Source organism: Lemur catta, chromosome 9 (assembly GCF_020740605.2).
Source record: "Lemur catta isolate mLemCat1 chromosome 9, mLemCat1.pri, whole genome shotgun sequence".
In the NCBI taxonomy this organism is placed as follows: Eukaryota; Metazoa; Chordata; class Mammalia; order Primates; family Lemuridae; genus Lemur; species Lemur catta.
Window position 1 is genome coordinate 84,079,443 of NC_059136.1, and position 24,577 is coordinate 84,104,019.

The 24,577-nt window shown below is 37.9% G+C and overlaps 1 protein-coding gene across 3 annotated transcripts in view; it reads right to left on the reverse strand.

The window, feature by feature from the left end:
• Window positions 1–24,577, reverse strand: part of PREX2 (phosphatidylinositol-3,4,5-trisphosphate dependent Rac exchange factor 2) — a 274,675-nt gene that overhangs the window by 158,933 nt on the left and 91,165 nt on the right. For all 3 annotated transcript variants that reach the window (XM_045560617.1, XM_045560618.1, XM_045560619.1), the window contains exons 8-11: window positions 23,124–23,227; window positions 14,805–14,954; window positions 11,932–12,076; window positions 7,343–7,443 (exon numbers count right to left, since the gene is read on the reverse strand). In XM_045560617.1, coding sequence (XP_045416573.1) covers window positions 7,343–7,443; window positions 11,932–12,076; window positions 14,805–14,954; window positions 23,124–23,227 — 500 coding nt within the window. The remainder of the gene's footprint in view (window positions 1–7,342; window positions 7,444–11,931; window positions 12,077–14,804; window positions 14,955–23,123; window positions 23,228–24,577) is intronic.

Here is a 24,577-nt window from a genome sequence, read left to right on the forward strand (position 1 = left end):
CACATCATATACAAAAATCAACTCAAAATGGACTAAAGACTTAAATGTATATAAAACTACTAGAAAAACTATTAGGGAAAGCTTTTCAACATTGGTCTGGACAATAATTTTTTGAATATGATCCCAAAAGTACAGGGAACAAAAGCAAAATAGACAAATGGGATTTCATCGAATTAAAAAGATTCTGTATAGCAAACAAAACAATAAAATTAAAAGGCAACCTAAGGAATGGAAAAAAATATTTGCAAACATATATCCAATAGGAGATTAATATCCAAAACATATAAAGAACTCATTCAACTCAATACCAAAAATATAAATAATTAAAAAATGAGCAAGGAATCTAAATAAATACTTCTCAAAAGAAGAAACTCGGATGGCCAACAGGCATATGAAAAGGTGTTCAACATCTCTAATCATCAGGGAAATGCAAATCAAAACCAAAATGAGATATAACCTCACACCTTTGAAGATGGCTATTACAAAAAAGACATAAAATAAGTATTGGTGAGGATGTAGTGAAAAGGGAATCCTCATACACTGTTGGTAGAGATGTAAATCAGTACAGCCATTATGGAAAACAGTACGAAAGTTCCTCAAAAAAACAAAAATAGAACTACCATATGATCCAGCAATCCCATTTCTGGGTATGTATTCAAAGGAAATGAAATCAGTGTGTCAAAGAAATATCTGCACTCCTATGTTCACTGTAGCATTACTCACAATAGCCAAGATATGGAATCAACCTAAGTGTCCATCCGTGGATGAATGGAAAAAGAAAATATGTAATGTATCGTATACTTGAAAATTGCTAAGAGAGTAGATTTAGATGTTCTCATTACAAAAACAACGTGATAACAATGTAAGGTGAGGGATATTAATTAGCTTGATTGTGGTAATCTTCACCAATTTATACATATATCAAAACATCATGTTGTACACTGCAAATATTTGTCAATTATACCACCATAAAGCTGGGAAAGAAAGGACTCCTATCACACCTCTCCTCAAGTTTTCTCTTTTCCAGGCTGTTGTTTTATACACAGTCTAATAAAAAATGACTGTTCTAGAAAGTAAAAACCTCAAATTAAAACTCAAAGGGTTTACATTTAAATATTTTCTTTACATAGAATGCAACATCTGCAGAATAGATAATTTGCAGCAATAGGCTATATTTTTATGATTTGATAAAAGACTTTGACCTTTACCTTTTTTGGTGAAAGAGGAGAAAAAGCTGTCAGAATTCTCATTAACTACATTTGGTGAATCCAGAAGATAATCAAAATACTTGTTAATAGACATATACACCCTGGCCAAGCCATAAAGAAAAGAGCATGTATGAAGGTAAAATAAAATCAAGAGAAATACTTTGAAACCCTATGGCACGTTTGAAGATCAGTAATTTATCTCTACTATGCAATCTACCTATTCACATTATTATCCCTTAACATTCATTGAAAAAATTATTGCCATGATAGTACAAAATTCAAGGAAATGTTGGGCCCAAGTGTATTTGCCACAATAAAACAAGTGGTAGTTTAACCTATTCATTCAAAATGGGGTGTTTTGCATGATGCAAACTCTTGGGACCTTGCTAATGAATCCTGGGTTAATCTGCAACTCTAAGCTGTTGCCTTAGAAAAACAGTGAACAGCTTTGTTTTAAAATCCACTTTCCCAACTTCTCTAGCATGGAAAATGGATTTAGTAACTAATGAGAGTTCAGGTCATCTTGTGGAAAAAAGTTGCATAATGCAGTCATTTATTTAAATAACCATGTGTGAGAGAACCAGGGATGTACTGTCAATATTTAACACCTTGGCTCTCTGAGTGGTGGATGTGGGGGCAAGCGAGGAAAAAGCAGCTCTGATTTATAGCATTTGTCCATTTCTGTGATGAAAATACTCCCACTCTGGCCAATATCAAGCAACTTGAAGTCACTGAACAAAGAGTTAAGGTGCAGCAACACAGCACTACACAGTATTTCCTCCACACAGGAAACAATAGATATAAATCACCTCAACAGCACAGATAACAGTACAACGCACTGAAATAATTAGGCAGTAATGAGTTTTAAGAATGTTTTGGCTTTGTTTATAATATCATTTATGTACTTACGTGTTTATATATAATTTAATTTTTAATAATAATTGTGTTTAACAACCAACCAGCTTGCAAAATGTTTTAATTTAATTATCAGTGCTCAAGAGCTTAGATGAGCCAACTTCATTACACCACAGGATATAACAAATGAGGTCTCTGGAATCTCACATAAGCATTTCTACTGTAAAGAGTAGAGACAGACAAGATGAATATTATCAGCATACCACAGGGAAAGCATATGCTGCCTCAACCCAAGAATTCCTGCTGTAGCAAGGCTTTGCCTCCGATGAAGTGCTCAACAATATTTGCAATGTGAAGAATAGCAATAATAGACAACTTTTTTTCTGCTTGCTGTCCTTAAAACAGATGGTTCAGTCCTGTTCCAAAGGTCTGTATCTCTGTTCTTGTGCCAGTACCATGCTATTTTGGTTACTATACCCTTGCAGTAAAAGTTTGAAAAGTCTGATAGACTTGCCTCCCAATTTTTTTTTGCTTAAGATTGCTTTGGCTACATGAGGTCTTCTCTGGTTCCATACAAAGCATAGAATTATCTTTTCTAGATCTGTAAAGAAGGATGATGGTATTTTGATAGGGACTGCATTAATTCTGTAGATTATTTTAGGTAGTATGGACATTTTAACAGTATTGATTCTGCCAATCCATGAGCATGGTAGGGTTTTCCATCTATTTACGTGTTCTGCAATTTCTTTTCTCAGTGTTTCATAGTTCTCCCTATATATGTCTCTCACCTCCTTCATTAAATATATTCCTAAATATTTAATACTCTTTGATACTATTGTGAAAGGTGTTGCATCTTTTGATTTGATTTTTGGCTTGACTGTTACTGGTGTATATGAATGCCACTAACTTGTGTGCATTAATTTTGTATCTCGACACTTTACTGAATTCATTTATCAATTCCAGGAGTCTCTTGGTTGAATTCTTGGAATTTTCTAGATATAATATCATATCATCAGCAAAGAGTGAGTTTGAGCTCTTCTGCCCCTCTTTGGACACTCTTAATTCCACCCTCTTGTCTGATTGCTCTGGCAAAGACTTCTAGCACTATGTTGAATAGAAGTGGAGATAGTGGGCAAACTTGTCTGGTTCCAGTTCTAAGCCGGAATGCTTTCAATTTTCCCCCATTCAGTATAATATTGGCTGTGGGTTTACCATATGTGGCTATAATTTTAAGGTATGTCCCATCTATGCCTATTTTGTTAAGAGTTTTTATCATAAAAGTGTGCTGGATATTGTCAAATGCTTTTTATGCATCTATTGAGAGAATCATATGGTCTTTGTTCTTGCTTTTATTTATATGGTGAATTGTATTTATAGATTTGCATGTGTTGAACCAATCTTGCATCTCTGGGGTAAAGCCCACTTGGTCATGGTGAATTATTTTTTTGATGTGCTGCTGGATTCGGTTTGCTAAGATTTTGTTGAGAATTTTTGTATCTATATTCATGAGAGATATTGGTCTGCAGTTTTCTTTTTTTGTTGTGTCCTTTCCTGGCTTTGGTATCAAGGTGATATTGGCTTCACAGAATGAGCTGGGGAAGATACCATCCTCCTCAATGTTGTGGAATAATTTCTGCAATATAGGTATGAATTCTTCTTTGTAAGTTTGGTAGAATTCAGGTGTGAACCCATCTGGTCCGGGACTTTTTGTGTTGGAAGATTTTTAATTGCTGCTTCAATTTCTGTGCTTGATATTGGTCTGTTCAGGAATTCTATTTCTTCCTGACTGAGCTTAGGAAGGTTGTACGTGTCTAAGTATTTGTACATTTCCTCCACGTTTTGTAGTTTTGGGGCATATAGATTTTATAGTATTCAAAGATAATGTTTTGTATTTCTGTGATATCTGTAGTGACCTCTTCTTTTTCATTTCTAATTGAGTTTACTAGAGTCCTTTTCTTTCTAGTTCTTGTCAATCTAGCAAGAGGGCTGTCAATTTTGTTTATCTTTTTGAAAAACCAACTTATAAAAAAATTTATTTTCATTTGGTTTTATATTAATAACTGCTTCAGAAAACATGCTAAAGTAAAACCTAGTATATGAAAATAAAGAAAAACCAAATGGCTCATTCCCCTTTATTTTAGGAATCCTATTTTCACTAAAATGCAGCTGGAATCACATACTAACAAAACTAGCACATTTGGTTCATACCTCTTCATTCTAATAGAATTACTTTGTTAATGTGAAATTATATAATACGTTCTCTTTCTCCCAGTTTGTATGTAAACATGAACAAGCGACCTTTATTTCTCAGGATCTAGTAGTTTCAAGTCTTTTTACCCTGTCCATCATGAAATCCAGCTGCTTCATATTTCCTTTCCCACTAGAATGGGGGAACTAATTTTTTGCAGGGAATATTGAGAAGAAAAACTGGCTGGTTTCCTACTGGCAAACACTAGCTGCTATAACAAACAAACCCCCTCAACACAGTGGCTTACATTGTAGAAGCTAATTTTTACTTATGTAAAGTCCAATCAGTGGTGGAGGATCAGTTTATGGTGGTCGACCCTCTGTAGGGTTTAGGTATCTGACAGAGGCCCAGCCATTATCAATGTTCCTAAAGGTCACCTTGAAGTTTTGAGGCTTTTGTTTTTTTAATGGCCTGTACACTTCCTGTGTGAGTCACTTTTGTGTACATGTTCTTGGCTGCAACTCAATTACATGGCCACTCCTGACTGCAAGGAAAACTGAGAATTACATTGCACTCATGCTCATGAAAAACAAAAGCTAAACCAATTTTGGTAAATAAGTACCCAATTTCTGCCACTAAGGATTAGCTCCCAGGTTAATATAAGATCTGTGGAATTATATTCAAGACAGGTTAATTATATACTATTTATGAACATTTTATAATGATAGTATGTAATAGTTACACTATTATTTTTACTTAAAAGTTCTTAAATGATGCTTTTTATCCTAAGAGACACTAATGAATCAAGTACAAAATCAAATGCAATTTAAAAGTATCATCTGTTCATTCAAAATATAATTATTCATGTATTTATTCATTCAGCCAATATTTATTGAGCACTGTTACAGGCTGGGCACTCCAGGCATTTGCTATGTAACAACAAACAAGGCTCCTGTTCTGATGGTGCTTATATTTTGATTGGAGGCCAGGGTAGGGGAGTAGAGAGATAAAGAGATAATAAACAAAGAAACAAGTAAAACAACATGATAATTTCAGATGGTGATAAGCACATAAAGTTTCTAAAATTAAAAAAAAATCAATACACTGGAATGACAGTATTGGATAGACCTCTAAAAGTCAGAGGGTCATAAAAGACGCATCATGAATACAAGGACTTTTGTCTTTTCATCCACTGCTGTACCTCCAGCACTTAGAAGGTTTCCTGGCATATATTAGGAATTAATAAACAATTAATGAGAACAGCAAAAGCTAAGAACCTAAATAGGAAGTCACCTTGCAGTGTTGAAGGAAGAGACAGAAGGCCAGGGTGGCCTCAGTGTAACAAGTTAGGTTCAAGGCTGCAAGCCAAGCTCTAAGAGGAAGTCAGAGACCCTACCACTTAGCGCCTAATAGATCATGCTAAGAGGTTTAGGCCATGGTAAGAGGTCTGAACTTTTCTGTAAGTTTGATGGGAAGCCATGAGATGACTGTAAACAGGGGAATGCTTCGATCTTATACCTGCTTTAAAGATCTCTTTAGCTGTTACCTGGAGGGTGTACTGTGGGGGTGGGGCACAAAAGCGGAAACAAGGGAGAGATGATGGACTGGGAAGAAGGTGAGGATCCTGGAAGGGAGAGAAGTGGTCTAATGAGGGACTCATCTGGGTGGTAGAGTTCACAGGGCTTGATGGCATGAGGGAGAGAAAGGTATCAAAGGTGATTTCTAGCTGGGTCGATGGCGGTACCATCACATAGGTGGTACCCAGAGTAATAAGGAAACATTGGAAAGATCTGGTTTGTTTGTGCACCACTGTATTTAAGAAAGGAAATGCACATTAAGATACCATAGCCAAATATCCACATTTATTAATAATTCCCTGTTGTCTTCTCCTTCCCCACATTTTACATAGGAAATTCTTCAAGCTTTTATCTTTAGTTTCATTATCACTGCTTTCTTGTTTTTTTGTTTGTTTCTTGTCAATGTTCTCAGGGATCTGGTACTCTCTTGAAATGATTCCCTAATATGTCTCTCATCCTATTTCTATCCTGAACTTCACACCTGTGATCCTGTGAAATATACATTTGGTATTTGACCCTGGTTTTGTGACATACAACTCCTAAAATCCTTAGAAACTCCAAAGGGACGTCTTTTTGCATGCTAATGAGTTGACTGATCACTGGCAGCCCCTAGACCGCTTCAGGGTGTGGCTGGTCACCAGGAAGACCGAGGCAGGATTACAGGTTGGGACTTTCAGCTCCACCCCCAATCTCCAAGAGGGGAGAGAGGGCTGAAGGTTAAGTTGACCACCAATGGCCAGTGCTTTACTCAATCATTCCTATTAAGGAAGTCTCCATAAAAACCCAAAAGGACAAGGTTCAGAGAGCTTCCAGATTGCTGAACACGTGGAGGTTCCTGGAGGGTGGTGTGCCCTTCCCACATGCCTTGCCCTATACATCTCTTCATCTGTAACCTTTGTAATGTCCTTTATATAATAATAAGCCAGTAAACATGTTTCCCTGAGTTCTGTGAGCTGCTCTAGCAAAGTAACTGAACCCGAAGAGGGCTCATGGGAACCCCAACTGAAGCCAGTCAGTCGGAAGGCCCGGAGCTGACTCATGACTCAGATCGAGTCAGAACTGAATTGGAGGTTACCCACCCAGCTAGTGTCTGCTGCAGAACCGACTGCTTGCTTGGTGTGTGGGGAAAGCCCACAAACATTTGGTCACTGAATCATTCTGTGTTGATTTTTGTTGAGTGAGAGAATAGAAAAAAATGCATTGAGTAGGTTTATTTCCACTCAGAAACACCCAATTTTCAACTGCTTGCTGGACACTCCCCCGGAATGTCACATACACCATCCACAGCAAATCCTTCCTCATCTCTCTCTAACCGGCTCCTCCTGAACTATCTCAGTCACGCAGATAAGAAAGCTCCCTGAAACACTGTGCCATGCGTACTCGGTACTGAAAATGTTGAAAAAAAGCATAAGAATCCTATAAAGCGGAAAATTATAAATTCAACTGATCACTGGAATTAAATAATGAAAATCGTGAATAAATAGGTTAAAATAGGTAATGAATAATGTAATCACCATGGTGAATGATCCCATTTTCTAATAATGCTTGTCCCAAGTGAACACCTTCCTCAGGCCTGTGAATCTCTCCAATTTCCAACAGCCATGACACAAATTCACTGCAACAGAAAGGCAATGAAAAAGTTAAATGCTTACTTTTTCCCCCCCGGGAAGTCTATCTGTACCATGCAGTCAAGAAGCAACTATGAAGGAAATCTCACAATATAAAGGAATATTTGCAATACATTTCAGCAGATATTTTTCTTTTATATAAGGCTCACAGACATTTAAATTGGACTCTATTTTAAAAAACACACAGCTACACATTCAGACTTTCCTAAGCTGTATTTAAACTCTTCAACTTGTTGAGGCCTCTAATAAAGACAAAATAAAAACTTTAGAGTAGCTTTAATTTAAGGCTACTATCTACATAAAGACAAATTTGGGACTAAAGGAAATGCAACAGATCCTAAAAAGAACTAAAAGTCAGAACTGGATAGAGTAATGATGACTATTTAATATAGTCATGGTATTATTAAATATAAAGAGTTAAACTGTCTTTAAGGTGGCTTCCCGGGCACAGAGAACCAGTGGGTTTGAAAATCCAGCAGGGAAAAAAAAAACCTTCATGTACCATGTAGTAGGCAGAACTCTAAAGAAATCTTCTCACAACCCTCCCACTCCCACCAAGATTCCCATCCTTGGCTTTTCAATTAAATACTCATCTAGGCACTTCTGTGAAGGGATTTTGTATATATAATTAAAATCCCAAGTCAGCTGACTTAAAAGTATAGAAATTATCCTAGTGGGCCTGACCCAATCAGTTGAGCCCTTTGAAGCAGAGTTTTCTCAGGCTGGTGGCACGAGAGGAAGTCACAGAAATTAAAAGCATGAGGAGGATTCAGTGTTCCTCTGCTAGCTCTGAAGATGAAGAGGGCCCTGTACCAAGGAATGCAGCCTGCAGAAGCTGAGAGCAGCCCTGGGCTGCCAGTCAGCAAGGAAACAGGGACCTCATTCTTGCAACCTCGAGGAGCTGAATGCAGCCAACGACATGAATGCTCTTGTAAGTGAACCTTTCCCCAGAGTCTCAAGATAAGAGCCCAGTCTGGCCGACACCCTGATTTTGGCATTGTGAGATCCTACGAGGGAACCCAATTCAGTTTGCCTGGACTCCTGACTGCAAGTGAGCTAATGAATGGATGTTGTTTTAAGCAGCTAAGTACGTGCTAATTTGGTATGCCCCAATAGAAAATTAATACACACCAAAAGACATAGAACAATTTTACTGCCTTGTTTTGAAATTTTAAAATCACTTGGTAAATTCATTATTGTACCTAAACTGTCCTCCCTAAGGAGTCCTCCAGCGCAGAACCATCCATCAGAACTGTCTGCACACACCTGTGCTGGGGCTGTGAAGGCCACCGAGGATTACAGCTCACATCTTTCACCACTGCAGGGCAGCCTCAGGCATCACAGATAATAAGGATGATGCTCTGTGTCACTTAGGAGAGACTCAGCTATGTAGCGATTTTTAAAAAATGGTCATGTGGTATCATTAAGAGAACACCAGACACAGAGACATTTTACAAATAAAAAATGTTATCGTGCTCATGTTTTAAAAATCTAACATTTGTACTTTTACATAAACAAATGAATTTATTTTAGACTGATTTTGGGGTTTTGGCCAGAGAAACACGGCTGTGGAAAGCATCAGGAAATTATTTTTCCGTTTATTTCAAAACCAAAAGCAACAAAAATGGCAAAAGTCAAATAATCAAGGGATTTAAAATGCTAAAAGTCAATTGTCTAGCCTAAAAAATACACTTTAAGGCAGAAAAAGTTGCTAAAATATTTTTTATTCTTTTAGTAAATAAGAACGATCGAAAAGAAGGAAAACAAAAGGTACAATAAAGTACAGCAGTTAAGACCAAGTACTTTGCAATGAGACTGCCTGGATGTAAATCCTGTTTTCTGCTTCTACTACTGTGTGACCTTGTGTTAGTAACTTTAGCTCTCTAAACCTCAGTGTATTCATCGATAACACAGAGATAATAATAAGAAAGTCAAGGGCGTAACTGACAGAGGATTACAGGAGATGAGGGATGTGAGGAACTCAGCACAGCACCTAGCACATCATGAGCTCTTACTAAATAAACATCAGCAGTTGACAAGTGGGTTGGGATGGCCGATATGTAGCTAAAGCATAATTCTCCATTCTGATGACACCAGATTCTTGAAAATTGCATTAATTTAACCAAATTAAAATGAGGGGAGGAGCCAATTTACATATTGCTATGAATTGGTGGTTTTTCAAAAAGGGAGTGGGAGGGATAGAAAGGAAGTTAATGGGTGGCTTTATCATGGAACATACTCAGGTAACAGGGAGACTCCATCAACACTCTGCTGAAGGATCACGATTCACTCAGAAATAACCTCAAACCTGGGCTGTCAGACAGCGGCAGTGCGCTGTTCTGGAAAAGGCCATGATAAACACAGCTAACATTCACTGAGTCTCTCGGACCTACCAGGTGCTCCTGGAGCTGCTTTATGTACCATACAACTAACCAGGACTATAACCACATGAGACAGTGTGGGGAAAGAGTTAGCGAAACCCATCTCCTTCAAACGAGACAAACTGGACACTGGCTAACTTTCTAGCTGTGTTTCCCTAGACACCTGATGAGGGTGGGATGTCAGCTGTAACTAGGCAGCACTGCCATGGTGAAAATGACCTTTGAGGGATAAACTGTACACATCTAAAAACCTGGTGGGAAGCCACAGCTTGAAGTGACTTTTGAAAGTGAGCAAGTCCCAGCGAGGACTCTGGAGGTTCTACCTATGGAGTTGTTACCGAGATACTGTCTGTTTGCTGCATGGGGCTTCTATGGCAAGGTGTACTCACACCTGCACTTTTCCTTGCACAAGAGCTATCACTTTGGGGGAGGCACCTGCCCACAACAGCAGAGCTCACCTGCAGCTGTGAGGACCACGCCCACCGACGAAGAGATCCAGTCACTGCCTCACAGGCAGAGGGTTTCCTGGCCTGTATATTTCTGACTTGGTTGTTTTGGGGGTAGTGGTGGCCTGTGGGTATGTTACGTGTCCCCAGAGCTAGTTAAAAAGACAACCTAGTGGGGGCACTACATGTAAACACTACGATCATCTCCATGTTTCCAGAGGAAACAGAAACTTAACTTTCCTAAATCACACAACAAACTGGTGGTAGCACCAGGAATTAAAGAGAGAGCGTTTGATTGTAGTCTGGACTTTGAACTACTACTCCAGTCTATTTCACAGAATTGACATCGGCATTCACTAACCAAACAAAATTGTTGAGCTCCATGAGCCACAGTGTCTGCATCTTTAAAAAGTATAAAGTTACTCACCTCCTAGGTATGTATTCAAGTATTACAAATCATGTACAGAAGCCAGCACAGAGCCTGGCCTCAGAAGAGCTGCCCAAAGGCAGCTAGCCTTCCTTTCGGCCCTGCACTGATTAGACCAGCCAGGGAATCCCACTTAACACCGTCTGCAGACACCAAACAACAAACCCGCAATCTGCCCTGTGCTGAAAACCAGGGCGACCTCGTGCCCAGTGATCTGTGCCTGCCCTCGCATGGCCCACTTTTCAGAATCTTCCTCCATACATCCCATCCTGAGCCCAGCTGTTTAAATTGAGCATTTCCCAGTAGTTTAGACTATGTGTCCTCAGCTCACTCATCTTCCCTGACTTTCAGGCCCTGTGCCCATGTCTGTGCCAAACCAGTCATCCTGTCCCCCACAGGCCACCTGCCAGCCACTCCCTACCTGGCCCCAATCTCCACTTTGCCCTGGGATCCCGGCATATCAGAAATTGTGGAAATCATGAATGAATGAAAGTGTTACCAACTGCAGGTTCTTGGGCTCCCAGGCAATAGAAATTGACACGAGGCCAAGAGCTTCCCCAGACAAGGCTTACTGGGTCTTATGCTAGAGCACAAGGAAGACAGCATAGGAGGAAGAGTTCTCTGGCTGGCTCCTTGAGGGTAGGGCTTCGTGGTGTTTTTAGGAGGGCAATAGAAAAATTCATGAGGTAAGGGAGCACCGTTACATGTGCAGGTGGGGTGTAGGGTGCACAGGTGTAATAGGAAATCCTGTTAACACACATGGTGTGATTAACAAATGGCAGAAAAGCCCCTCCTTGGGGGGCTTAGTGGTCTAAGGAGGCAAGGGGTCATGTCATTCTCCTGGTCTTATGCGTGCTGGTGGTAGAGTCAACTGCCTTGGGTAAGATTTACAGGGAAATGTTTATCTTAGCTTCTTCAGATAGCCCAGCTGGGTGGTGCAAGGTCTTGTGGTTAGCAAGCACGAGAGGTATGTCAGCGGGGTTGGGGCGAAGTTCTGCCCCCACTCTGTCTCAGGCGGATGCCTCAAGTCTCCTGGTCATGATCCTGGCTCTCTGTCCTTTCCCTCATCCTGCTGTGGCCCAGGAAATGTCAACTGTAAACAAGTATTCAAAAATGCTTAGGGGAATATTTTTACAAGAAAAACAACTAATTAAAGGGAAGTTGACACAAAAGACAGAACACGAAAGAAACACAGGCATGCACCCAGACTGTCAACCCTACCTTCCAAGAAAGCATTTAGGGAACGTAGTCAGTTTTCTTTTTCTGTCTTTGATCAGATTTCCTTGTTTGCACATCATTTTATAAAGTTTTTCACCCTGTTCGGAGATCATCACCCAGGTGTCTTGCTCCATTCCTAATTTTAAGCCTATGAAAAATGAGAGAAAGGACAGGTAAGTGAAAAAGTCTCTTCATTTATTTGTTCATGCCTTCACTAAACAAGCATTTATTGCATGTCTGCCATGTGCTGGGGATTGTGGATTCAAGCTCTATAAGATGGGGCCCTGGTTTTTAAGAAGCTCAGGGTAACTAGGGAGACCATCAAGGCAAGATTCCCAAGGCTATGGCACCTCTGTGCAACTCGTGCCCCAAAGGCATAATGAAGGCCAGTGGAGTAAGAAAAGCAGTGAGGGCCCAGCCTCCATGGACCCCTGGGCCAGGCACCTGTGTGCAGGGTTGTATCAGCAGCACTGGACAGAGAAGCCCTGGAGAGAGCCCCAGGGGAAAAGTTGTGATACAACAGAGGCATATTCAGTGTACCTCACCTCTCCTTGAGAAATGTTAAGAATGTTTTCACAGAAGGGCTATGTCTTAAATGCACAAGTATGAATAGGTATTTCTAGAGAAAGAGAGGGTGTTTACAAGGGCTAACTAATTTGAAGCGACACAGAGCCCTGAAGCCCTGGGCTTTAGATGAGGAGACAGGAGAGGTGCTGGGCAGTTTAGGCAGCATCTTTGCTCACGCTGTAGTTTCAACTTACTTCCATTCCTTAGGTATCAGGGAAACATCTAAGTGTTTTAACCAGTAGGAGGAGAAGGGTAGGGTAGTGCACAAAAGAAAGTTGTGTTGCTTTAGAAACAAAGCTCGGAGGACAGTGTGGGGAACAAACTGAAGGGGGAAAGGTTTAAAAAGAGGGAGACCATTAGAAGAAAACTGCAAATGTTAAGCAAGTTCAAGTTCCTGCAAATAAGAGTGGAGGCTATAGGGCAAAGAAGATGAAGTTGAAAAATGGCTTGGAGATGGTATTGATAGGACTTGGCAACTGGTGAAAAGTGGCATGAAGGAGAGAGAAGAAATCAGGATGCCTCCCAGCTTCTGATGAGAGTAACTGAACGGAGAGGGGAGGCTTGTTGGGCACAGGTGCCCAAGTAACCAGGAGCCCAGCTGGTAGTGGTGTGCTGCGTGTGGACGCTCAGGTGGGAGGCCTGGGTTCCGCTGAACGCATGGGTGTGCGGCTCAGTGGGGAGGACAAGGCTGGACATAAGACTGAGAAACTGGCAGTGTAGAAGGGGAAGTTAATCCGGTGGGAATAGACAAGGCAGGCTACGAATCTAGTTAAGAGACGAACAGCACCAAGCTGAAACCCTGGGAAGACCAGCACTTAATCAGGACTGACAAGGAACTACTGCAAAGGAAGAAGAAATATTTGAACTACTTTGAGTCTCTAAAATTTTATTTTTTACAATGCAGGGGCCACTAACATTTGTCTACAAAGTGAATAATGCCTTAAGAATAGAGCATGACAAAGATAAATACCATAAACAGCTTTATAGAATGGACAACTTTTTTCTGTTGTTTATGGGTTTTTTTTTTGTTTTTGTTTTTTGCTTTCAGATTTTTGTTTTGGGTGGGTCACAGTCAAGTTCAGGCCGGTGGCTCATGCTTGTAATCCTAGCACTTCGGGAGGGGATTGCTTGAGCCCAAGAGTTTGAGGTTGCAGTGAGCTAAGATAATGCCACGGCACTCTAGCCAAGGCAACAGAGAGAGACTCTGTCTCAAAAAAAGAGAAAAAAAAAAAAAGAAAAGAAAAGATTTTCAACTTGACAAAAAATTTGAGTCACCGTTTAAGTTGTTTGCTTTGCTATCTGAATTGATTACTGGATTCAACAAAACTTAAAAGAGTAGGTTACGTATTCACAACTTTTGTTTTAAAAATTTCTACCTGCTTCTGCATCCAAGATCAATCAAAGGAGTATTTGAAAATGCTTTGGAAATTCTTCTACTAATGTGTGTTATGAATATTTTAATCAAGGTAGACACTGTATATATTCTTCAGGGGAAAACATCTGAAGATAGAAGAAAGGGCTCTTTGTGTTCCAAAATTTCATTACCAATGAGGTGTTTTATTCCTAGATCTCTGGGAAAAGAAATCCACAGTGTCATGCTTCTTAATTAAGAAGTCAATTGGTAAAGTAATCACTAGAAACACAAGCATTTCTATTTCCAAGCAGAATTACAGAAATGTGCCTTGTTGCAGATAAATTTCACACAACTGAATATTGCCAGACGAAATACCTTTTGTAAATTTTTCTAAAAACATAAAGAAAATTTGAGCTAGTCCTCCTCATATGAACAAGCAACTAATTGGGTTGCATTATTCTACATTCAATGCTAACAATTTTAAGAAGTTAGTATATATCCAAATGTGTTAATCTATAATTAGAAAACTAACATGTTGGTCTAGGAATTTTCAGTGTACTGTTAAATGTACAAAGAACAACTAGAGGCCCAACGACACTACGTTATATTATTGAAGCTTGTCTATTAAAGAAAAGTTTTGTTATGCTGCTTTAGAAATGGCAAGAATAAAGTGCAAAGAAAATTGAACAAATTTTAAAGCAAGTGCAACTATTTAAAAGACACTGCCAGCCATAATATAATTATTTTGCTAACTATATAAGGTTTTTTTTTATTTTAGCAACAATAAGTATTCAAAAAATATTTTAATACGAGGCTCACATCACATAGTAAATCAAAGTGAACATCATACATCTTTCCCCTTCCTCGTAACTTTTTCCCATCATCTGCTCTCACACTAAGTTAGAACCTTCACAAAGAATAATAGTGAATAATAGTGCCCAATTCATACACCCACCTTTCCGCCGTTCTCTTTCTTTCAAAATAGCTTCAAACCATTCATGCTTCTCTTCAGGTGTTTTTGCCATACAAACAAACCATTTATTTTTTGCTGTGTTATGTATCTTCCATCCATTAACAACAATGTGCCCACTGCTATGGAAATCAGCTGGAAATTAATGGGTAAAGGCAAATTTATAACAAAAAGTAACATACAATGATTATGTCAACATAATCATTCAATTCACAGATGTCCCCAAACGACTGAATTATTCAAAATATCTTTGCTTTATATATGTATATTGAAACATAAAAAATTTTAAAAATGTTTATATACTGGATGCAGTCAGCATTCAATAATGGAACATTTCTAACTCACAACATTAATACACTACATGAAATTAAATACCACAAACTAATTAACATTTATTGCTCTATGCCCAAAAATATTGTCAGAGTTTCTAAAGCAATAAAAGGATGCCGTTCAAGGAATTTGCTTCTCAATAATCAAACATTCAAGGTGTCTGATTCATTTTGTTTTTCTAATGTTCTTTTGAAATAATATTCTATAAGTAGCTTTCAGAGACAGTCTACACCCCACAGAAATTCTGTATTACTTAATGAGCTGCACGATCAGAACGAGAATGGGTCAATGGAACACACAAAGTGTATATTTACCTAAGTCGCAATAAATGGATATGTACAAACACGAAACCATTATCATTGCACACGGCTGAAACGTATACTCTTTAATATCACTTCATTCCATACATCTAGCATGAAGGGGAACTCACAAAAATTTTTCTTTGAGGATAAATTGGCACTTAATTGTCTTTTTCAATACTTCACCATAAATTTGGCTAAAGTGTCATGCTGGGTTTGAAAATGTCAACAGCAAACCCTGTACGGCAGCTCTCTCCCTAACAGTAGGTAAAGAATAGTGACATAACTTGCAAGCGACCTTTACTGGCATGACAGTCCCTGCAAAGCAAAGATTCCAAGATGGGAAAACATGTGACAGAAGCCTGAGTCAGCATCTGCACCAATTAAAGTGACTCTTTTCATTTGTCAGCCCTGAAAGTCATTAAGCAGCAAAGGCCAGCATACAGGAGGTAAGCCACAGAAAGTTAAAAGTGGTCTGAAAAATGACGTTGTGGCACTTTGTTGTTGTTTTTTTTTTTTTTCTCAGATGACTTATTTTATTTAGTAAGTTTTGAGTAGAAACAGACGTGCTTGGCCCTCGTTCTCCCATAATCCAGTTCCCAAAGTCTTTTTCATTAGCTCCAAAATAACCACACATCATCTATGGTCAGACGAATAATCCCCAAAATGTACTATCAAATGGTGCCGTGTAGTTGCAGGGTCTTTAAAACTTCCAGGTTATATCTGAGTCAGAACAGAATTGTATTGGACATTAGTCTGTATTTTACATATGTGTCATAATCCCAAGAATAATCAATAACAATTTCTGATAATATAGAGATTCCAACTGGCAGAGCATGTTTTTCCACCATAAATTACAATCCATTTTAAAAGGAATTTTTGTACTTTTCTTACCTTTATGTATTTAATACATGTTCACATCCTGTACAAAGTAGTATTAATAGAACCTCATAATTCATGTCAGATAAGTATTAATGGACATTAGTGGGAGAATAAAAAGTATTACTTCATAATTATAGTACAATCCCTCCTTAATGTCTATTAAAATAAGCAACTGAGAAACTATGATAAACTGGTGGGAAAAAATTTCAAATTGTACATGTTTACAACTCTTCTCCTTCCCCTCGACTTGTCACCTCGCAAGACCAGTATCTCAAACAAGCACAAGCTTTTCAGACTGTCTCCTCTCTGCCCCAGTCAGGCACGATTACCTAAGCAAACCTTGCACTGCAGTTTAAAAGACCCCACATTCCCACTAGTGTTCTTACCCTTTGACCATAACTCTAGATAAAGAGAACCACGCCAGCCACATGCAGCCTACAGTCAGAAACACTGCACTTACTTTAAAATCAACATAGTGTATTTCTACCACAGAGCACATGGGAGCACAAGTTCATGTGCCAAAATCATCAGGGTAATGCTCCCGGCACTGCACAGGTGTGTGCCCGGGGCCAGCCACCTCTGGAACCTGGGTCTCCCTCCCTTCCCTTCCTGGATTACTTGATTATGATCGCTGCCCTCTTCACATCCTGCTGGCTGTTCCTTAAATACTTCTCATCGGGCCACTTCTTAGCTCAAAAGTCTTCAGTGCCCTACTATTGAATTAAGTCAAAACAGGTAGACCTTGGGCTCCGCACAGTAGCTCAGGCCTGTAATCCTAGCACTCTGGGAGGCGGAGGTGAGAAGATTGCCTGAGGCCAAGAGTTCAAGACCAGCCTGAGCAAGAGTGAGACCCTGTCTCTACCAAAAATAGAAAAATTAGCCAGGTGTCCTGGCACACACCCGTAGTACCAGCTACTTGGGGAGGCTGAGGCAGGAGGATGGCTTGAGCTCGGTAGCTTGAGGTTGCAGTGAGCTGTGATGACGCCACTGCACTTTACCCAGGGCAACAGAGTGAGACTCTGTCTCAAATAAATGAATAAATAAAAATTAAAATATGTAGACTTTGCTTTAAAGACTCTTCTTAGACTGACCTCACTCTATGTAACCAATGCCATTTTCCACTACGTTCTAATGTGTTCCCACCATTCTTTCTTTGCCTGCTGCTATCCTGGTTGTCCTGTGAATACCTATCAAGCTACTTCACTCTTTGTCTCATGGGCTTTTATTCCCCTTTTGAAGTGCACCCACCTCCTCTATGAAGCCTTGCCTGGCACCAGCCTGTGCGTTCAAACTTCCTTTGGAAATCACACAGTGAAAATCAGAGCCAGACAAATGAGCACGTGACTGAGTGCCTGTGGCTACTGTTTCAATGTACAGAAACCAAGATCATTAGCTGACTATGAAATCTAACATCTCAAATAACAATAATTGCTACATTAATATTTTAAAAGAACAGCTTGTGTCATATAATAATTTTAAATGAATTTTAAACTTCTTTTTAAAGTTTATATGCTAGCTAATTTCAATCATAGCAATTTTAAAAATCATAAATATACACACATATGTACACATATATACAGCTCTATATGCATACAATAAGCCTCAAAATGCAGTATACATACTTTGTCATGATATTATAATTACCAGCTGTTATACAAATTAGGAACTGCTTCTTATTTATTTCAAAAGATATAGTGATATATAAATATCTTCATAATTTTAAGCATAGAACAATGTTCAATATCTTCATTCTTCAAAATAAGAATTAAACTTCTTCATAAAGAACATCCTCACTAAGATCATGGAGAAGTCAAACAATCGCTTTGTCCTTAGTAGGAATTTTTTTTTTAAATTTTGACAAAAGAATAAATCATTTATTAAATGGCAAACACAGGAATTATAACCTTTAATGGATATAAAACATTAATTTTATAGAAAGAATGGAATTAAAATTGCCATTCATTAAATGTGGAATATGCAAACTTAACAGTCTCTTGTTATTGATTTCTTCCAAAAGCAGAAAAATCCAAGGGGCAGACCTGAACAAGTGACTAATTACTTGAAGCTACACAGTTTGCAAATTTCTTACTCTTAATTCAGTACACTTTCATATAATAAGATGAGGTTTTTCCAAAACCTACACACTATAAATCTCAGTGGACATGCTGGTATCCTTTCAATAAATTTGCATTTCAGTAAGATGGACTATATCCAAGTATTATATGCACAGACTAAGAAAGAGAAGAAATTACCAGAATACATTATTCAAAACACCAAGAAACTGATATCTAAATAATGTATTCAATCCTTGTTCTAGTGATCAACACTGAATGCATAAATTTCTAAGGAAAATTTTTAAAACTATAATTTACTCATGTTATGAATATTCAATGTTGGGAAAATTTTTTGTTATAAATTTTTTATTTTATCAAATGATAGAAGAAAAATGACATATGACATTACTTATGGCAAAAAAAAGATTCTAATTGACTTTTCCTTTTGAAAATCTAAAAAGTAGCTTATCCCTTGACCTTTCTGAATTCCCAAATATACTCCCTTACATTAATAACATCTTGAAAATTTCAGTGTATCAGAAAAGAACTATTATACTCTTAGTACTCTTCTCAGCATTGTTGTTGTTACTGTTTAGTTAAGAATGTATTCCACATAGTTATGAAATAATACTAAAGTTGTTAAGGTAACTATGGTTTATCTATTTGATTAACTATTATGCAGCAATAAAAACTATGTTTATCTGATGATAAGGCATGAAGATAAAGATGACTATCATTAAAATATACAGGTATACAGGTACTTTAAATGAAAAAGGATACAAAATTATTAATATAGATTTCATGGTTTTAAACATTTTTTAAAATCTATGCATAAAAAGGAAAACTGAAGGAAATATTTTTTTAAATCTTCTCATTTATTTGTCTTTTGATGATAGGATTGCCTAGTATTTTTCATCTTTACACTTTTCTGCAGTTTCCAAATTTTGTTTAATAGCAAAATTTAATTTTATAAAAATAATGCATTCAATATCTTAAGATGGTTTAGAATATATTAGAAATGACAATTGAATTTTCTTTAAAAAAAATCTACTTACTTTTAAAGAATACCTTAAGAATAAAAAAATTCCATCTTATCCAATTCAAATTTGACTATTGTGTTGAAATCTAAGGTTTGCCCAACACTGAACTACAGACCATATTTTCCAAAGGTTGACCATCTTGCCTTCTGTCCAACCACACAAATAAACTGGTTCTTACTAGAGAATACAAGTGATCTGGTGCTACTTTCTGAAGGGCTTCCCAAATATGCACTATGAAAATTACCATGAAAATTAATTCTAGGAAGTTGAATAGCTTTCCTACTATTGCCCTTCAGCTGGATTTTTCTGATAGCATCATGATCAAACTAATATTTCCAGAAAGAATCTTCAAAGAGGAATTAAGTCAGATTCACTGAAATGAGAGTTGAAATCTAGAGAACAGTGGAATGGAAATTTGGCCATAAACTCAATAGTTAACATCTTCCATGAACATATAAAATAATGAATAACATGGACAGATTTAAATAAATACATATACAAATTTTTATACTTCCACACATCATACCACTATTTAATTAATTTTTAATATACTAAGGTATAATTATGATATAATCCAAGTCATTAAGCATTTTAAATAAAATTACAATCATATTATTTCTCAAAAGATTTGAGATATTTACATGTTGGCTGAAAGCATTCTAAGCGTAATTATTTCTTCTGCAAGTTCTGTCTGATAGAGCTTCTTCCTTAGAAAAGAAAAGTATTTTACTTATACCTAGAGTAAACAAAAATACTCAATATTTGTATAATTCAAATGGAAGGAAAACCTTCCCATTCAATTTTCCATGAAAAGTTCTAAGCATCCTTAAAAATATATCTCAATTCATTCATTTTTATTATTTATAACTAAATATGGTGTAGTTGTTTGTTTTTCACATGGGCAATGGCAGATGAGCCGGACTGTTTTTGCCCACCCCTCATTCAATTTATCCAGGGACAAAGTGTGGAGAGAACTCACCATATGGACATTAATCAGCTCTTCTGAGATCTGTCAGCATCAGAGCTTCATTCACAGAATATAAAGTATAGCAGACTTAAAACCTGAGCCCATCAAAAATAAATGAAGACTCTATGATGGAAATGATTAAGGCATCAAGAAAGGGGGAAAGTTGGTACAACACTGAAATCATCTCTTAGAAGAAATAAGCAACCAAAATCAACCTCTGCACACTGAGGCCATGTTCCTTCACTGCTCTCCACTTAGTCCCTGTAGATTTAAAACCCGTATAGAGCTTCTGTTCTCCGATCTATTTCTCAAAGCTCAAAGCATGGTGTGAAAACCCAGCAGACTTAACTCTAGCCCCAGCTCTGTACCAAGCTGGGTAAACTTGGACAAGGTAGTTTTTAAACCTGGCCTCATTTCCATCATATGAAATGTGGATGAGGTGTAGTAGTTGATCTTCAAGATCCTATCCATCTTCAAAAATTCTATTTTTGAATTTCCAAGCCTGAGAGAGGATGTACACTTCCCCCAGAGACCCAGTGGATACACCCATGAGAAAACTAAATTTTCCTTGTAGGAAGTTAGGGGAAGGTATCCAATTGCAGCCTGAAAATTCTCTAAGTGACCTTGTAGCAACTATCTGCAGCCAAATTCCTGCTACATGCTGTTCATGTGTGTTCAAGAAAAAAGAGAGGGAAAAAAAGCCCCTTATTGATAATATAAAGCCTAATAAATTTCTTCATCTTCTTTCAATGAAAACTAAGCCTTGCAAATTTGTGTCAAGAGGCTCCATTGGGCAACTAATTGACAGCAACTAAATATCCTACAATGTCCTGTCCTCCCCCTATTCACACTCAACAGGGTCTTAGGCCCTGTCTTCCAAAATGCCCTTGCCCTCAGGAACTGAGGCTGAAGCACTGAAGGCTGGCATCTTACTATCATCAACAGAATTTTCTCATGGAATTGAATCCAAGGACCATTCATGCAAAAGCTCTGTTCAAGTCACCCCTCAAAGATCTCACTCTCTTACCATCCAACGCAGATAAACTGAGGACTGCAAAGGCCCTGGGCTCTCACATTTCTTTATTTAGTGCCCCAGTTGCCCATAGTAATCACCATCAAAATTCACTTAAACTACCAGTGCAGATGGTACCAATGGTGGCATCCCCATCATCTGGTGGCCAAAGCAACAGGGGAGAGGTGGTTCCATCAGGAGTAGACAGGGCCAATAAAGAACAGAGTGGAGGTTTTGGGTGTGCTTCTTTAACTATCTAACTTCCTCCCAACTGAAGTATAAAGTGGGCATTTGAGTGTTCTCTTGAATATTCAGGTTCAGAGGCAAGATAGCTCTTAACATTTTAGACAGATAACATTCCAAATGTCACTGCGTAGTCCTCTTAGAAAGCATAAAATAAATTATTGCTGCCTTATAAAAAACGTGTACATCCTGCCATGGAAAGATAGCCCACTAGGTCCCACATGTTAGCACGAGCGTAACTGCAACTGCATTACAGTCTGCAGCATGGAAAGGAATTTGAAGTGGGACATCTCTGCACCTCCAGCCGCAGTTAGCCACGGAGGGGCCTCTCCACTGATGACCACAAAGACGTGGCTCCCGAGGTGACTGCCCAGTCTTGGGCACCACCCAGAGTTTTGCTTGCTGCATGCCTTTCCCCCTTAGCTGCAGCAATCATGATTCACTATTTTAAGTATTGACAATTTGTTAAGATGCTAAAAAACGATAGAGAGAAAAGCCTACAAGTGAGCATTTGAAAATCTATGCCCCTGACAAATTATAAACATTCTTCACCCCTCTGGGATGCCGGAATGACAAGGATGGTATGTGGGAGGTGGGGGGAGCTAATTAGTGCCTCAATCCCATGTTTATATTGAATATTAGAAAGACATTTCTCTAGGTGGAAATAAAAGTCACTTAACAATAGTTAATATATTTTTCTTCATCTTTTCTTTTCCCCTGGAAGCATAACTTTGAAATTCCAATTAAAATTATGGGGGGAAAATATGATTCAATTTACTAAGCATTCATTTTATAGACAACTTTTTTTCCAAATAGAAAATAAAATGTGACTTCATTTTACTTCTTTGTGACTAATCATGATTTCATGAATTTGCTTATAAAATTCCACACCTTCAAATCTACAGAGTAAAAATTTGCTACCTCTGAGTAATAAGGTATTTAAAATGAACACTTAAAATTACACAAACTACATCCATTCACAACTTTCCTCTATAAGCGAATTGACAACCTAACTATATTAGTAAGAGCTGTATAGCTAAAACAAATCTAGAGTTTGCTATATTCTACAGTTAATGTATTATAGTAACAAAATATCACACATATACTTATTTACATACTTATTTTAAGTTACACACTGTAACTTAAAGAAAATCAATTCATTCATTAAATATTTTCTGTACACACACTCTCTGTTCCAGGAACTGTGATTGTCCCATGAATAAAAAAGAATGGGGGACATTTTCAGATAGGACACTATTCAACAATTTCTTTCTATCTCTGTTTGATGCTAGCGTGTTCGTCAAATATAATTTCCCACTTTTACAACAGTCTTCCACTCACTTATCTCACCTTTCTCTTCCCTCTACCTGGCTGCTCTACCCAACAACGCATTTCTAAGCTCTAATGCACTGCAAATGAATTATTCAAGGGAGGGAGTTTACTACTGGCATTCCACTAAAAGCCACTATTCACTTACCTGTGCCATCATCCACATTCTCCACTTCCATCACCTCTGTATTGATCCGGCCACGAAAAAGGTACCGATGTCCATCTGTAGATGCCTTGCTGTTCTTCAACCGTCTTAGGATGGAATGAAATCACAAAAACTTTGTTATTAAACTTAATGCAAAATAACACAGTTTAAGCAATTCTTTGAAAAAAGATACCAATTCAATCAACAATATCAAAAGTTAGGCTCTCAGTGTTTTGCACTTGTGTTCTCCCATTCATAACAGTACTGGTTGCTTTACGAGATGTGACTTATGGAGTAATTTTTTAATAAATTGAAGTTTTGAGCTAAGGATTGCCTCCAGGTGGGAGAGTATGTGCTTTTACTCACTGTCGGATTTCAGTGGTGCCTGATCAGCCTCTGACAGATACTAAAGGTTGGTTTTCTGAAATTTTCATTTGTTCCTTTCACCTTCGTTACTGAAGTCCCAATAAAGATTCAGTTAATACTTATGATCCCTATTCAAAGAACTGGCTGTGCTGGAGATTCTTAAGCTGAGCGATCTCCAGCTGTAAAAATATTTTTCCTATATTATTGTTTTTATGATATGATCACTGCGTACTTGTTGAACAAGTCTCTTAAGACATTTATAATACTTCCTAAAGGCCTTACTTATTTTTAAAATAGTCCAAAACATTTCAAAACTTTGTGTATAGTAAGTCTAGTGCCCCCTTTCATCTTAAAAAGTATTTAACACAAAGTAAAAAAAAAAATCCACGTTTACAGATGAACATTTGTAACAATGAATTAGGTAGTTGCAGATGTTTGTATTTGAATCACTAAGTGCCCAGGGAAGATTTTTAAGTGTTTTTCTTTTATTAAATTAAACAGGAAAGATTCTAATAAATGATTCAAGGAGATCAAAAAATACATAATCACTCAAGACATTTCAAGTAACCTGAATTATTTAAATTGACTCACTGACTAAAAGTCTGGCTAACAATTTAATATACTGAAATAATTATTAATTTGTCATGTTATATAGCTGCAGCTAGCACAAGTTAGGATGTGACTACACTAACTGCAATGCTCCCTCCTCCTCTCCCTTGCAGTCAGACACCTGCCCTGGCATGGATGGATGGGTACAGGGAGGTGTCTCCAGATGCTATCACACTTCCTGGGCTCCTTCCTTAGAAAAGATTGCATGGTCCTGGCTTACCTGTTCTACACCTTCATCAAAATGTAATAGTCCTTCATTGCTACTAAAGAAAACTAATGAAATTGATTAATTTAGTCTGACTGGAAGCTTTGTCAGCCCTAAATCTTCACCACCCTGTCCTCCTCATGTTCATTTTGAAAGTAACCTCTAAATGTTCTTTGTTAATGAACATAAATTAGGAATTTAGGATAGTTAGCTATGAAGGTTGACATCATAGGAGGGCAAATATAAAGAAGAATGAAGAGCAGAGTAATATAAAAGT